At 38.3% G+C, this 16,228-nt stretch overlaps 1 protein-coding gene across 1 annotated transcript in view; it reads right to left on the bottom strand.

Annotated features, from left to right (window-relative positions):
* Positions 1-15,254, bottom strand: part of slit1a (slit homolog 1a (Drosophila)) — a 62,962-nt gene extending 47,708 nt beyond the window's left edge. Inside the window, exons 1-2 of the mRNA XM_056761274.1 lie at positions 14,837-15,254; positions 405-476 (exon numbers count right to left, since the gene is read on the bottom strand). Coding sequence (XP_056617252.1) covers positions 405-476; positions 14,837-15,024 — 260 coding nt within the window. The 5' untranslated portion in view covers positions 15,025-15,254. The remainder of the gene's footprint in view (positions 1-404; positions 477-14,836) is intronic.
* Positions 15,255-16,228: the final 974 nt, after the last annotated feature.

Raw genomic sequence — 16,228 nt, 5'->3', positions numbered from 1 at the left:
TTATTTTTTTGAGTTTGACCAATCACCTTCCTCACACACAAACACGCATTGTGGGGCAAAGAAAGATACATCTGTGTTGCCTTCAAACATCTATCAGATGATGGTATCTCAGGAGATCGGAAATAAAACAAACATTGTATTCGGAGGTTCATTGGAGCCTTCCTGACTTGGAATTGCCACGGCATTTTATCGTTTCGGACGCAGCCCTGTATGCCAACAATTTGTCCAATTAAAGTTCTCCACGGAATTTAAAGAGAAACACCTGAGATGTTTTTGTAGATGTTTTTATATGAAACATCCATCTCTAAATGGAAGAGTGACTACTAAGGAATACCATTTTGAGAAAGCCCTAAAACCATCCTGAGTTCTTTATTAAAATACCACTATTCAAAGATGAAACTTACAGAACCCTGAGGTACTTGAGTCCAGAAAAGTCGTTTCTGTTGATGCGTGTGAGGTTGTTTCCATTCAGTTCCCTGGAGAAAAAAAAACATTGAATTATGAGTCACGTAAATGTATTGCTTTGTATCTCTCCAGCTAAGGATAAAACATTCATGGAATATTTGCCATTAAATAAAACTTAAGGGCATTGAAAACTGATTATAAAACTGATTTTAACTGCATGTACACCTCCTTACTCATGAGACGATCAATAAAAATGACACATTTGGAATTTGATCTATTTGGCAACGGTGCAGCTCATGAAATCAAACAGTGGTCAGTTAATCTTCACCTCAAGCATCTGAGAGACATAATAGCTGGTTGCTGCTTAACCTTGTAAAAACACCTTTTCAAACCCTCCTAACCCCCCATACAACTTGAACTACAAGCCCTCAAGTATTGAATTTTTAACTGCATTGAAATGAGTCTGACACCAATTCTGCTAATCCAACATAGACATATTTCATTTGGAACATCTCAATCGCTCATATTCTCTCAAACTTGTTCTCTTACACCGGATGAGGCACGGCGCAAAATTAGACAACAGAACACATTGGAACCCATTAGAACTTTTAATTTTGTCCATACTGGATGAGGCACGGCGTGACAATCCCATTTGAACAAGCCGTGTGACTTGTCCGGTGTAGACACGAAAATAACTCTGTTCAACTTCATGTAAAGACTTCATATGTGGTCATCATTTTCTGAAGCTCTCTCTGCCACCAGCAAATCCATTACGTCATGATCAGCAAACAAAACCTCCTCCCTCTTTTCGTCTTTCAATCATGCGATGCTTGACTTAATCCATTCCTACAGTCATATTCACCTGTGTGTGCGTCTTTCACATCTTTCTTTTTTTGAGCTGGATCAGGTGTGCTTGACTACGTTTGGAGCTATGCTCCGCAGGACAGTGTCACTCTAGGAACTGTGTTAGGTGGTGCATTCCAAACGCAATATATAGTTCTCTGAAGTAGTGAAAAGGGTCATGGTGCCATAGGCTTTCTAAGGGTAAAACTGCTGGACACTTCGTTCCCTAATGATTTTTGCCTTATGTTGGTGCCTCCTTCCGCGCTAGGGATCATAATGCAAAAGGCCACTTCAAGTTACTAAAATCGTTTGGTCTACAAACATCCTTCAAAGCTTTCATTCTGGACCGTAAACCCAATTGGGAGGGATTGGGGTGTACCTCAACTAGTGCGTTAAAAGTCTTCGACCCAAAAGTGGAAGTGTACAGTCAAAGAAAAAACATCAACAACAACAATTTTTTTAATATTAAATGTTTTTCTGTGTGAGACTTTTATTTTGAAAGACTGTTGACAGATGCCCTTCAAGAAAAGATTGTCTTAGAAAAACGTGCTACCTTGATTTAGTATCGGGGGTTGAGATGAGATGTAAAAAATAATGAGAATAACCATAATTGTGTTATTGTATTATCTACCTTGCACAAAGCATCATTTTGCAGAGAAACAAACTATTTTGTACTTTATTGCTTTTTATGCTGAACTTATAACTCATTCGTAACTCATCCCGATTTGCTTCCCGATTAGTTTACAACAGTATATGTTTAATTGAAACAGAGAAAAAGGTAACACAAATGGTTTGTTCTGCATTAATACTGTAGTCATTATTGATAACTAATAAGGAAGAAAGATGAACTAATAATTAGGTAACTGTCATGATTCTGGCTCATCATGTCATGTCTATTCTTGGTCTTGTGGCAGATTCATGGCAATGCCTTAGGTTTTATGTGGAGAGAGAGATTTTGAACCTTCTATACTCTCTCTCTCTGGTCCTTGTCTCTGTTCCCGCCATCTCGTTTCCTCGTTAACTGTCCCGAGTGTTTCATTACCCACACCTGCCCCTTGTTAATTATCCTTTGTCTGTCTCCCTAAAAAACATCCTCAAGTCTATTGTCCTGTGCTCGTTTGTTGTACTTGTGCTTGTGCTTATTTGCCTTTACTCCATGAAGGACGTTTCGTCTCTGTATGCCCTAAGGAATATCTGGTCAAGACAAAGTTAAGTCTTAGCATATTGTAGTGTTATAGTTCTTGTCAAGTTCTTTTAGTTTAGTCTAGTTTCAATAAGTCTTTGTTCTGTTGTGCCTAAGTTATCATTATTGTTGTTTTAACCCCATTGTGGGTCTTTTGTTTGTGTTTAAATAAATCTTGTCTTTGTTAAACACCTCAAAACTGCTGCCTGCGCTTGGGTTCTTCCAGTGTTTCCATGGAACTAACAGCATACTGATGTTTAAAATAAGTAACAATCAGTTACTTTTTCAAAATTGTCCGTAGGGTGTGAGTGCGTGAGTGAATGAGTGAGTGTGTGTGCCCTGCGATGGGTTGGCACTCCATCCAGGGTGTATCCTGCCTTGATGCCCGATGACTCCTGAGATAGGCGCAGGCTCCCCGTGACCCGAGGTAGTTCGGATAAGCGGTAGAAAATGGATGGATGGTTAGTTACTTTTCCATTAATAAAAAAAGTAATTTTCTAAATACTGAATTCTTTGTGTCTCCTGCAGAATTGAATAATAACTAAGGTTAATTTAAAATAATGATCTATTAACTACTCATTAACAGCTGCTACGAGTTTATGTCAATAAGATTTCTTTCAGTAAACTTTCTGTAAATCACTGTGTCTTGTTTGCTTCTCTTTTCTGAAGCTTTCATCTGTCTGTATAAATAATTCATTCTATAAAGACAGCAAGGATTTCATGTTGAATATATCAATAAAGTAAATTGATTGATGTGGTTGAGCATTTTAGCAGTATTCAATCTTAAAACGCTGCTGCTGTGACAGACAGAGTGTAAGTAACAGTGCGTTATTTGTGGTTACAATACTGTACCGACTGATTGACAAGAAAAACTGCCAATTTTACCACAGAAACATCAGTGACAATACAGTGATTAAGAGGGGCATTCTTTTTTACAGTTTTTGTTGAAATGCACAATAGATTGATTTTTTTATCAATATGAATAAAAATATCACAGTATGTATTACAAAAGTCCCCAAATAATTTATTCAAATTAATTAAAACTATTCATAAAATTAATCCTAATACCAAACGGGTATCTTTAATAGGCTGTTTAGGAGTGTTATGGTTTTGACAGGGAGAACCCAATTGCAATTATTTTCTACAGTAGATCACGATGAACTGTCTAAAATCATTAGATCATCTAAATCATCAACATGCATGCTAGACCCTATACCTACAAAACTACTGAAAGAAATGCTCCCAGAAATTATAGATCCTCTTCTTAGTATTATTAACTCATCTCTGACATTAGGACATGTGCCTAAAGCATTTAAGGTGGCTGTTATAAGGCCTCTTTTAAAAAAACCCAAACTCGACCCTAAAGAACTAGGGAATTACAGGCCTATATCGAATTTACCTTTTATATCTAAAGTTCTGGAAAAAGTAGTTTCAACTCAATTATGCTCCTTCCTCCAAAGGAATGACATTAATGATGAATTCCAGTCTGGATTTCGAGCATGTCACAGTACAGAGACTGCTTTGATCAGAGTTACAAATGATCTGCTTTTAGCGTCTGACCGTGGCTGTATTTCGTTATTGGTGCTGCTAGACCTCAGTGCTGCATTTGACACCATTGACCACAGCATACTTCTACATAGACTCGAAAATTACATCGGCATTAACGGAATAGCATTGAAATGGTTTAAGTCTTATTTATCCGACCGTTTTCAATTTATAGCAATAAACAATGAGGTGTCCCGCAAATCACAAGTCCAGTACGGTGTACCACAGGGCTCAGTCTTGGGACCCCTGCTCTTCGCATTATACATGCTACCTCTAGGAGATATAATAAAGCGACACGGAATTAGCTTTCACTGTTATGCTGATGATACTCAACTTTATATTTCCTCGATGCCTCATGAAACCCAGCAGTTTCATCGAATAAAGGATTGCATAGTTGACTTAAAAATGTGGATGAGTAACAATTTTTTACTACTAAACTCGGACAAAACAGAAGTGTTACTTACTGGACCGAAAACTGCTATGCGTAACAACCAAGAATACTGCTTAACGATTGACGGATGCTCCATAAAATCCTCGTCATCAGCTAAGAATCTTGGCGTTGTATTCGACAGTACTCTCTCATTTGAAAGCCATGTCGCAAACACCTGTAAAATTGCATTTTTCCATTTTAAGAATATATCTAAATTACGTCATATGCTGTCACTTTCAGATGCAGAGAAATTAATTCATGCATTCATGACATCAAGACTAGATTACTGTAATGCACTTCTAGGTGGTTGCCCTGCGGGCCTATTACAAAAACTGCAACTGGTTCAAAACGCGGCAGCTCGAGTTCTTACACGTACAAAAAAGTATGAGCATATAACCCCGGTTCTGTCAACCTTGCACTGGTTACCTATAAAGCATCGCATTAACTTTAAGATCTTGCTTATTACCTATAAAGCCCTACATGGTCTAGCGCCGCAGTATTTGAATGAACTTCTATTGTATTACAGACCTCCACGTACATTATGCTCTAAGGGGTCCTGTCAGTTGGTAATACCTAGAATTTCAAAATCAAGTGCAGGTGGAAGATCCTTTTCTTATCTAGCGCCTAAACTTTGGAATATTCTTCCCTGCACGGTCCGGGAGGCAGACATACTCTGTCAGTTTAAATCTAGACTAAAGCCTCATCTTTTTAATCTTGCATACACTACACCTCCATAATATTAATCCTCAGAGGATTTAGGCTGCATTATTTAGATCAACCGGAACCAGGAACACATTCAACAACAAATGATGTACTTGTTGCATCAAAGAGTGCAGAACAGTACTCTACTCTCAGCCAGTCTTGTCTCTTTGTTCCAAGGTTACCGCAGGATGCAGTTCATGCCCAGACCTGATGGCAGAGCTGAGAATGGGAAGCGGTGACCTGACAAGTGCTAAGAGGATAGAGCTGGATAAAGGACACGACAACTTTGTTTTTCCTACAACATTTCAAATGCTATTAGATTATTAATGATAATCTTTAATCCTTAATTTTTATATTTTTACTAAGCCTTGTTGTGCAAGCACTGTTGAGCTTGTGCAGAGGCAGCAGCTTTTGCCAAAGGGGAACTGGAATCCCCTGGTTGGGCCTGGGTTCCCCTGAGGTTTTTTTTCTCGATGGGAGTTTTGGGTTCCTCACCACCGTTTGCATATTGTTTTGCACTATCTGCCTGGCCGGGGGGGCTGCTTTAGAATTCATACTTGTATTAAATGTGTCTCATGTACAGCTGCTTTGTAACAATGAAAATTGTAAAAAGCGCTATATAAATAAAGTTGAGTTGAGTTGAGTTGAGTTGCAGGCAGACACAGGGATGAAGGGGTTAACAAAGAATTTATTAAGCAAGGACTCCACGAAAGGCAAAACAAAACCCAGGAGGGGGAAAACAATACAGGATAAATAATAATGATAACAACGACACGGACTCACTAGACAAAGAAAACAAACACTTTGTACAACACTAAACTACACGTACAAGACACGAGGTAACAGGAACAAGGAATCCGGGACACGAGGGTAAGGTAACAAGGCAAAGTTGAAATACACGGTCAGGCATGAAACAAACAAGGTACAGCGTACAATGAACGAGCACAGGACAATGAACATGAGGATGTTTTAAAGGGGAACAAACACAGGATAATTGACAAGGACCAGATGATAGGGGATGAAACACTGATGGGAAAGCTTACGAGATGAAAAGGGCAGGAAACACAGACGAGACTCGGAGAGAGGGTGAGATGATCCCTAAGGCCCAACCTCTCTCTCCACAAAGAACCTTAGACTATGTCATGGCTCCGCCCCAAGACCAAGAATAGACAAGACAAGATGGCGGAACCATGACAACATGTGTTTATGGATAGTTATTTTAAATGAGTCTTAGTTATTGTGTAGTTCTGCAGGAGACACACAGCATTTAGTTGTTATTAGCAACTATTAAATAAGTAATATGTAACTAATTGTTACTTACTTGAAACATTGGGATGCTGTTACCAACTGATCTTTCTTCCTTATTAGTTATCAATAATAACTACAGTGGTAATGCAGCACTAACCATTTGTTCTGCATTAGTTCCTGCATAACTACCTATTAAGTATGAAACAGTATTATATATAAAGTGTTTACCAAGTAAAACATTTTTCTCATTTCTATTTCTCTGGTTAAAAATGTAATATTCTCTTGTCACGCTGTGTACATGACTGAAATCTTGCTAGGCATCATTCATGGCTTATCTTTTATTAGCAAAACAAGCTATGGGATTTACAGTTTTTTATTGGTTACGGTAATGAGATTTATAAGATCTTTTTTTATTGTCTTAAACTGTCAGTGAAAGTTTTTAAATGAATGCTTTTAATCACGTAACCCTTTGTTTTTTAATATATTCAAAAGAAATTTGTTGATGCAAGGGTTTTTAAGAAAATCATGTTTGACATCTTGAAACAAAGATTTTGTGAGAATAACCCATCTACGAATTGTGTGTTTGCACTCATGATTTATATTTCCTGAATGTAAATCTAGCTGCGGATCTGAAAAATGTTTCTTGTCAATTCATACGAGGGTCTGAATGTGTAAATAGTCATTTGTGAATGTAAAGTTAATGGATTTGTGAACGAGATCGTGTAAATGGATTTGTTAAAGGACTATTCTGAAGCTCAATAACACTGTGTGCGTCCATTGCAAATATCTTCTCATTACAGTAGACTAAACACATGTTTCTTTTTTGTTGTAAAATCTCTTGACCAATCATTAACAGAAACACACAAATCTCTTGTGTACTTCGTCCTAAGTCATGAACTTTCTACTGGTTCTAATGACCACTCAGGGGACCACAGCAGAACAGAGAAATTGTAGACAGATGTATACACAGATGTACAGGCAGATGGAAATAAAAAACAGAACGCTTTGTTTTTGCCAAGAACATAACCATAACAAGAATGTTTAGTTTATCTTTTCAAAGAGTGAGCAGTAAGACATACATTTAAGATTCTTATTAAGAATTTGGAGATTTTTCATAAAAAGGATTCCAGAATGGTTACAGGATTCAATTCATGATTGTTGCATTAAAAGCTTCCCTGCTCCCATCTGTCTTTAATCCTAAAATCCATTTCACACTTTATTTTAAATACTCACTATTAACAAACTATTAACTACAGAATTTGCGTCAAAAAACTCGAAAAAATGTTTAGCTTATTAATAGTTAATATGATAGTTGTTAGGTTTAGGTATTGGGTAGGATTAGGGATTCAGAATATGGTCATGCAGAATATGTGCTTTAGAAGTTCTTATAAACAGCCAATATGCTAATAATAGACATGTAATAAACAACTAATTAATTAATAGTGAGAGTTGGTCCCTATGCTAAATAGTCAGACTTTAAGACCCAGTAAGTACAATTTTGCCTTAAAATATCCATTATCTTACTTTATCAATTTAAAACTGTTTTGGGGAGTTCTGGGACTGTTTTATCATGGATTAAATCTTATCTGTCCGATCGCCATCAAATTGTTGTTATGAATGGTTTCAGGTCTGATATTGGCTCTGTCTTCACTGGGGTTCCACAAGGTTCTATCCTGGGCCCCTACATTTTAGGAATTATTTATTTACTCTTGGTCTGCTTTTAAGGTCACTTAGGCTTAACTTCCACTTTTACTCTGATGATACTCAGATTTCTATTAATCACGCATTAAACACATCACGCCAGCACTGCAGTCCTTTCATTGGCTTCCGGTCAATTTCCGTGTTGATTTTAAAATCCTTATGCTCACATTAAAGGCACTTCATGGTCTAGCCCTCCAGTATCTCTTGGCTCTTTTGACTCCTTATACTCCTGGGTGTACTTTGTGTTCATCTCAGGCTGGGTTCTTGACTGTTCCACAGACATGTCTTCGAACTGTTGATGACAGGGCCTTCTCATCCTGTGCTCTTCCTTCCCATATCAGAGATGCTCAGACTTTAAGTATTTTTCAATCTTACCTTAAAACTTATTTTTTTGGGTCAGCTTTTCTTTAATTGTTTTATTGTTTAATATTTTATATTGTCTTTTTTCGATGTATTTGTTTTTCAGATTTTATGTAAAGTGCCTTGAGAAGCTGCTTTAAAGGCGCTACATAAAAATAGTTATTTTACTTGTATTATTACACACTGGGACGTAAGTGGATACCGTATGGCAACAACATTCTATGCAAGTGGTCCCACAGCAATTGCAAAAAAAGATTTCCTCTTACTTATTTGTCAGTTAAACGTCAAAGGATTTTGTTATTTGCAGTTTATGCTTTAAAATAAATGTAGTCTGTCCACTGTATTTGTTTGCTGTATAAACATTTTGGTAACACTTTAGTGTAGGGGTCAATTCTCACTATTAACTAGTTGTTATTAGCATGCCTATTATTAGCATATTGGTTGTTTATTAGTACTTATAAACCACATATTCTGGATGACCATATTCTACTTCCCTAATCCTACCCAATACCTAAACCTAACAAAGACCTTACTAACTATTAATAAGCAACAAATTGAGAGTTTATTGGTACTTAATACTTTGTTAACAGCGAGAATTGCCCCCTATACTGAACTGTGACCTAAATATTTATCGGTCAATATATCGGTCATCGGTTTTAAATAATAATGGGTTATCGTTATCGGTAAAAATGTTCATATCGGTGCCTCCCTAGTTCAGATAACCATTCTACAAATTTCCGTATATTGTTGACTGCAGGACACTGACGCTGTTCAAGCCCCTCTTACAATGAGTGACAAAGTGAGCTAAGGTAATACAACTAAATGCCTAGAGCATTTTATCAAATTCTTTCTGTTCCTATAGAATGCAAAGAAGACAAAAATGTGTACGTCCTCACCAGTGTTGGGCAAATTACTCTGAAAAAGTAATGAATTACTAGTTACCAGTAACAAATTCAATAGTGTAATAAGATTACTGTACAAATGACTCTCTCCAAAAATTATTTAATTTCTTATTCCCAATACTTTCTTTATCCTACATCAACCTTGATTCATTGTGATTAGAAGTAATTCATGGATAGACATGAAACAACTATTTTAATTCATTAAAATGAATAATATAAAACTACATAAAGTATTGTTATGAACTGACCAAATTATTACAAATGTGAGTATTATACATTAAAGCATTGCTTTAAAGTTAGACTTAGAATGTTGATGTCATTTCCACAATTGTATATATTACACAGTATTTATTTCAATAACATCAGAAGTCACTGTTATTAAATTACAGAAACATTTTGAGTTGTCCCTTACTTAACTTTTTCAGTATCAAGTAATTAAATTACAGTAAATTATTATACCGACACTGCTCCTCACACAAGGGATGCTCTGTATGTAGACATGCAATATAAAAAATGAAGAAAAAATAAAATAAAAGCAGAGAATACAACAACTGAAACAAGAATCAAGTAGAACTGCCATACGACGGTGATAAATGACCTGTTGTTTCAACACTATTTAATAGTATGCTTTCTCTCCCAGCAAGCAGCTCCAACCTCCGAAAAAATCATTTTATGAAACTGAAGGAAAGGTGAAAAACAAAAGCTCCAAAAATATACAAATCGACATTAAATTTGATAGCTAAATAAATAACCCTCCCATCAGCTCTCTTGTTCATTAGTCAGGGCACTGATCAGTAAGTCGGCCATTTTAAGGGCTGTCTGGTTTGCTAAATCCTTCCAGTGCACTGAAACATTTGGTCCCAAAAAATTCCCACAATGCAACGCAAAAATCAGGCAGTATGGATGCTCACTGTGTTCCCTAATCCTGAAATCATGTGACATTTTCTGGAAGCAGTTTAACCATAATCGCACGAGCCAATTTAATAAACTTAATGAAACACGGCAGAACTATTGAAAAGAGAAACATTTTTTTAATCTGATGTTGTTAGACAGGCAGTGAACAAAGTCTACTTAACAGTTGAAGGTCAGATAGATGTTGGTTTTGACTGTTGTTGATCAGTTGTGAAGTTGTACAACACACTTTTCAGCTGTCACGTTACAGCAAAATAAGTGAACAGTGTCTCAATGTGAAGTGAAGCAGGGCCTGAATCTGTGTACAAGATATATTAATACACAACCTTGCCAAATGCATCAGACTTGGTAAACCTGGCTATAGTAAATTATGATTTATTCATATTCATTATTGCACATTGCCGCATTTGTAAGTAGGTGCTGCTGGTGATGGAGAAAGACTAGTAGCACTAGTAGAGCTGTTCAGCTCATTGCTAAATGAGATTAATGGCTCTTGAACGTCTGAATTATCTTCCTTCAGCGGCCGCCCACGGCTAACATTTTTTTGACACAAACTTTCATAAGTTGCTCTGTTTAATTTTAGTTTAATACCCAGCTAAACTCTGGTGTCCCTCTGTGAAATGTTTTCGGTGTGGGGGGGGTCAAGCGGCTGTCGCAGTCTGACTCATCACTGATAACAATGAAATTTAGTTGCCATGACTGTAATGAATGTGGTTGGTGTAAAAATATGATAAACTGCATACTTGTATAGAGGGTATGCAGGTGATGTCATGGCACGTGAAGTCAAGCGAGTCATTCCCACTGAGTGGCAAAAAGAGTGAATGCCACAGTGTTTACCTCTATCTGATTTGTATATATATACATAAACAGGGAGAAAGAGAGAGGGAAAATACCGAAAAAAAGAATTATACAAAGAAAAAATGTCTTTTAATTTAATTTTAGTCTTTGAAACATAGCAGAATATATTTTTTAATAGTTTGAGCAGCAGAATGGACACCCGCCTTCTAAGTTAATGAGCCAATCACTGATGAATAAGTCACTTCAGCTACCATTAGATGATCCAGTTGCTATGGAAACAGTCAGTGTGTTTAGGAATGCGTATGAGCATTAGCTGGTCAGCCTGAAAAGTGCTAATTTATGATTTGATGCAAATTATGAGACAGTTGTTGTCAGATTTAGTTTGGTTTATATTTTGGAGAATTTGATGTTTCCCCATTCAAAGAGATAGAAGCTGCTCTGCATGCCCGAGAGGCATTTCAAAGATGGGTCTGAGAGTGAATCATTCGCTTTACTGCTTAAAAAGCGGATGAAAGGCAGGCATATATGTCAAAACCAAACAATTAAAAAAAGAAATGCAAACAAAAATAAAATAAAAAGCAGCTATCCTGTTTTTTGTTCTTGAGTTAAAATAGAGAAAGATAAACTTATTAACACACTTTAACTCACCCCACCCTGACAGCCTTACTCCACCCCACGTGCTTGAACTAAGCTAACACCCCCACAGCTTGAGTGGATGCTACTCTAAAGAAAAACTTCAATGTGCGTGTGAGATAATATGATTCTTACATCTCCACAAACAAACGCAGAAGATACAATTTCAGAGATAAACAGATGTTTGAAAGTAAGGCTAAACATGTTTAATCATGGTTAATCACATCAATAAGAAATGTGCTTTGCACATAAAGAACTCTGCACCATAATTAAGAGATTTCGGGCCGAATTTACTAACAGCTTGTGACAGTCACAAACACCTCTTTTGACGTAAACAGACTTCTGTCAGTATTTAGAGACACGCAGTTAAACTACTGCTGAAAGGTCCTTGACACATATGTTTTTGAGACTGCAAATCACCTGCAGTATTTCCCATCCTGTCGGCACGTTTTTGAAATTGCGTTCTGGTGCTATTTTGCCCTGTCTAGTAAATCTGGCCCTAAAGCCATTGCCGTGACCTCTCACACCATACCTTACATCTGGCATAGACATTTCATCTCATAGTATGCAGCCCACTTCTTGGCAATCTAAGAGAGATTCCGGGAGATTGAAAACAGTTTTGTCATTTGCCTGGCCCACCATTTGGCAGATATCCTCTTGATTTCAAAACGATGGATAATGACGGATAACAGGCGGCTACCCTCAGCAGGCTTCTGTGCACGTGTGCGATAGGCATGGGCAAGGATTGGGAGTTCAAGTAAATTAAATATGTCCTAATATTTCCTATTTTCCATACTAAGCATAAGTCACAAACTTTGTGGATGTGGGTCTTCCAAACCTTTCACAACCATGTGTCAAGTATTAAAACAAAATTCATGAGCACATGGCAGATGGTAACCGGCAGTCATGTTTGTGGATTTAAACAAGAAAACTATCCAGTAAATATGGCCCATTAAGCATTAGACATTTTGATGAAATCATCAAGCACATAAAACTTCAAAGTCCCCTGTGCCTGAGGTGTCATGAGTAAAACAATTAGCATGCTCATTAAATCTTATTCAGAGCACTAAAAACTTCACTGTGATAGAGTTTAGACAGCAAGCTGGCCGTTTCTGCTAGAAAATACACAGGGATGAGGTAAGAGCAAGGAGTCATTATTTAGCTAATGAATTCAACTGGAAGACTGAGATATTATGGCGTTGAGTCTCTGACGTTGACCTGGTCTGGATCCATAATGCAACCATATTTTCCTAATGGTTTATCCATTATGTTTTTTCTTGGTCTACTCTTCTTCAAGGTTGTTAAAAGAGAACGCTGTTCTGTTTATTTACATTTGACACTGTCTATATGATCTTTGTTCCCCTTATCTCAATAAATGGTGTTGCAGAAAGTGTTGAAGCCTCTACCTCAAAACCTCAGATCTCAAGTATTTCAGAGAGCTGTGTAATAACAATGCATAAATAATTTATCACCTTGGTTGTGTGTTTTTTATTGCAGCATCCTACTTTTTTTTGTTGTTTTAGCATATTCTCACTTCTAAAGTTAAGCTTTAACTGTAAATCTGATAACCACGGTCAAACAGCATTGGTGGAAAAGAGGTGACAGACAAAGACACCAAAACCTACGGGCGATGAGAGCCTCTAACTAAACCTGGTGTGCATGTGTCTGGACTGCGGCGATGACCATGCTACTCACAGAACCAATGCATTTATTTGGCAATAGTTTTTTTTTTCTGAGCCATAAAATTGTCACTGTCTGCTTGACTTTTCCCATTACCTATATAGTGCAGTATGTGTAAAGCTAGACTGGCCAAAGGAACACACCCATTTTAAACAAATATTTCTGCGCTGTGCTGCGATGGAAAACTCTTCCACGATAAAAGCTCTACAATCGAATCTTACACTGGTTATGAGACTTATTACAGAGATTTAACAGTAAGGCCTATAGTGTTTCTCGCTCGCTGAGCTACACTTTCAAGACAGTCAATCAATAAGCAATCAGTTGAAGGATTTCTGGCTGGCATGGAGAATATTTGAGCACACGAGTGCCAGAGTTGACAGCACGAGTGTCTCAGTACCCACAGCGACGCTCCGAATCAAAGAGAATTCTCTATTAGATAGCTCACACTTGACACATCAGCCCTGTTTGATCTCAAGCACTGCAGTTTCCTAAATGTATATATAAGCAGAGATGAAACAGACAGGACTTCATCTCTGCTTCAGCATTCATGTGGGAAGAAGCAGGACACGGATGTAGAATAGATAGAAAACGATTAAGGGTGAAATTGAAACTCACAGAGACTGATGTTAGTACAAACCCAGCACTTGAGTACACAAGAAATGTTGCTTGCCCATTTCTGCACCCAGGTTATGCGAAAACCCTGTGGGGAGGCTGGTTCTTTACAGTCATTCAACGCATTGTCTAAAGACATTCTGCAAATATGTCTGGTAAAAGTTGGATTTGCAAAAAATGCCTGTAGACTGTGTGGACTCCGGAAACACTCTGTGTGTGTAGTCCTGACATATAATTGATGACTGGCCTGGCCACATATTACTGGAAACTTCAATCAGTATGTTTACATACAGTATATGTCGAAACAAATGTTGAAATGTTGATTCGATTCAGAGAGAAGCAGTGCATATGAGTATGTCATGTGTTGACTTGCTTAAAGGAAGTGCTATATTTCTCTTGTTCCAAACGCTACATGATGAACAGCTAAACTTTGATGTTTTTACAGTGTATTTAAAGCAGACCCCAAGTATATGAGTCGTGTAGGTCTGCTGTCTTTACACCTTCACAAACTCAAAATACTGTGATCCCAAAAAAGTGCTTTGATTCTCGGAAAGGCATTTCAGCTCGAAAAAACATGGCCATGTGACATTGGCATGATAATGTGTTTATTCTGTAAGAGTGATAATGGGGGGAGACTCAGTTTTTTAGCAGCTGAAAGAGTTCACATTCTGAGGGCAAAGTTTAGCGCCTCCGAAAGCGTACTGAGTCCCTACTCGGACACGTGTGGGCCACTCGCTCATCTGCAGTGCGTGTCTTACTGTACCTGTCCGAGACGGCAGAACCTCATTGAGCTATTGTTCTCATTCAATTGATAGCGATGCAGGCAACCGCCCCCCAACACCCACCCACACTCATGGAGATGGACAAAAAGTGTCTACTCACAGTCTCTCTGTGTTTCTTGGTATATTCCTCGGCACGGTCTTGATTCCCAGCCCGTGGCAGTCCACCGTGGTACCGCTGCATGTGCAGAGTGCCGGGCATGCAGTGGCATGACTGCTGAAGGCAGCCTTGCACAGCAGCAGGATCTGGATGCACGCCTTTGCCAGTCTGCCTCCAGAGTATCCAGGCATGATCTCCAAGCGTTGAAGCTAGTGTTCTCCTGTGTCCAGAACGTGAGGGGAAAAAGGTGCTCCCGCTTCTTCACAATTCACTTTCTGCACAAACTCCCCTTTTCTTCTTGTTGCTGGAGTTGCTTTACTGGTTGCGTGTAACGTGCTGCTGTCTGGCTGCTCTCCTCTCTGGCGCACTGCTGTCTGCCTGAAGAAAGAAGCACGTGAAACAGTAAAGGAACAAAAAAATCCCTCGCTCCTTCCCTCTTATACACACAGCAGTGATCCATCACAAGGATCTACAAATAGCAGTTCCCAGACTCCTCCCACCCCCTACTCTCTCTCTCTCTCTTGCTCTCACACACGCCTCCCTTAGAACCTTCTTCTCCACCCACCCCCAAAACCTTAAACTCCCCGCTCTTCCTCTCTCGAGCTCACAGGATTCCCTACAGACAGCACTGCGATCGCCTCCCTGCGTGGCACAACGAGACCTTGTTTTTGGGCGACGGCCTCTTTAAAGAGAGTGGCCTGGGGAGAGGGTCCATTGGGGAAGGGCAGTGTACCCACCCCCCCACCGTGCCTCCCCTCCCCAAAAGAGTGGGGTGTAATCATGTTTTAAGATGGGGGAAGGTTGGAAACGCAGACACCAAAATGATAGAGCCTTTGTGGGAAGAACAGAGAAGGTGAAATATTTTTGCTTGACTCCATTGAAAATGAAAACCTTGAATGCGCTGCAACGAAGACACGAAGATGCGAATCCACAAGACCTTTTTTAAGAGCAAAACTGCCCACAAACACCACATATTCTCGCTCTAAAAAAGCGGACGTATACTGTAGGTGTTGACTGTTTTAGCATTTTACTAAATGAAAGGTTATTCCACAACCATTCTTCCAAAGCAAAAACTACAAGAAAGATAAAGAGGAAAAAGTGAATTATTTTGCTGTGGTGCTGTTTTTCAATTCAGATCAATTTTGCGCTTTTCACAATTTTGCATTTTTGCAAAGCAGATTTTCATATATGCAGGTAGCAGTTGCTGGAGTAAAGAGATATTATTACAACAACAAAAAACATAGTAGTAAAAAATATGGTGTTATTGCAATTTGTTTAATACAATGTGCATTTATGAAACTTACCTGAAGTTTGTAATCAGACTAATCTGAAGTATGGTAAACACAGTGTATATAAAATAATGTTATTGGGCCATTTTTGTTTATTTATATACTA

This window comes from Triplophysa dalaica, chromosome 11, assembly GCF_015846415.1.
Source record: "Triplophysa dalaica isolate WHDGS20190420 chromosome 11, ASM1584641v1, whole genome shotgun sequence".
NCBI classification, from domain to species: domain Eukaryota; kingdom Metazoa; phylum Chordata; class Actinopteri; order Cypriniformes; family Nemacheilidae; genus Triplophysa; species Triplophysa dalaica.
The sequence above is the reverse complement of the archived record's forward strand: the minus strand, read 5'-3'. Positions and strand labels throughout refer to the sequence as shown.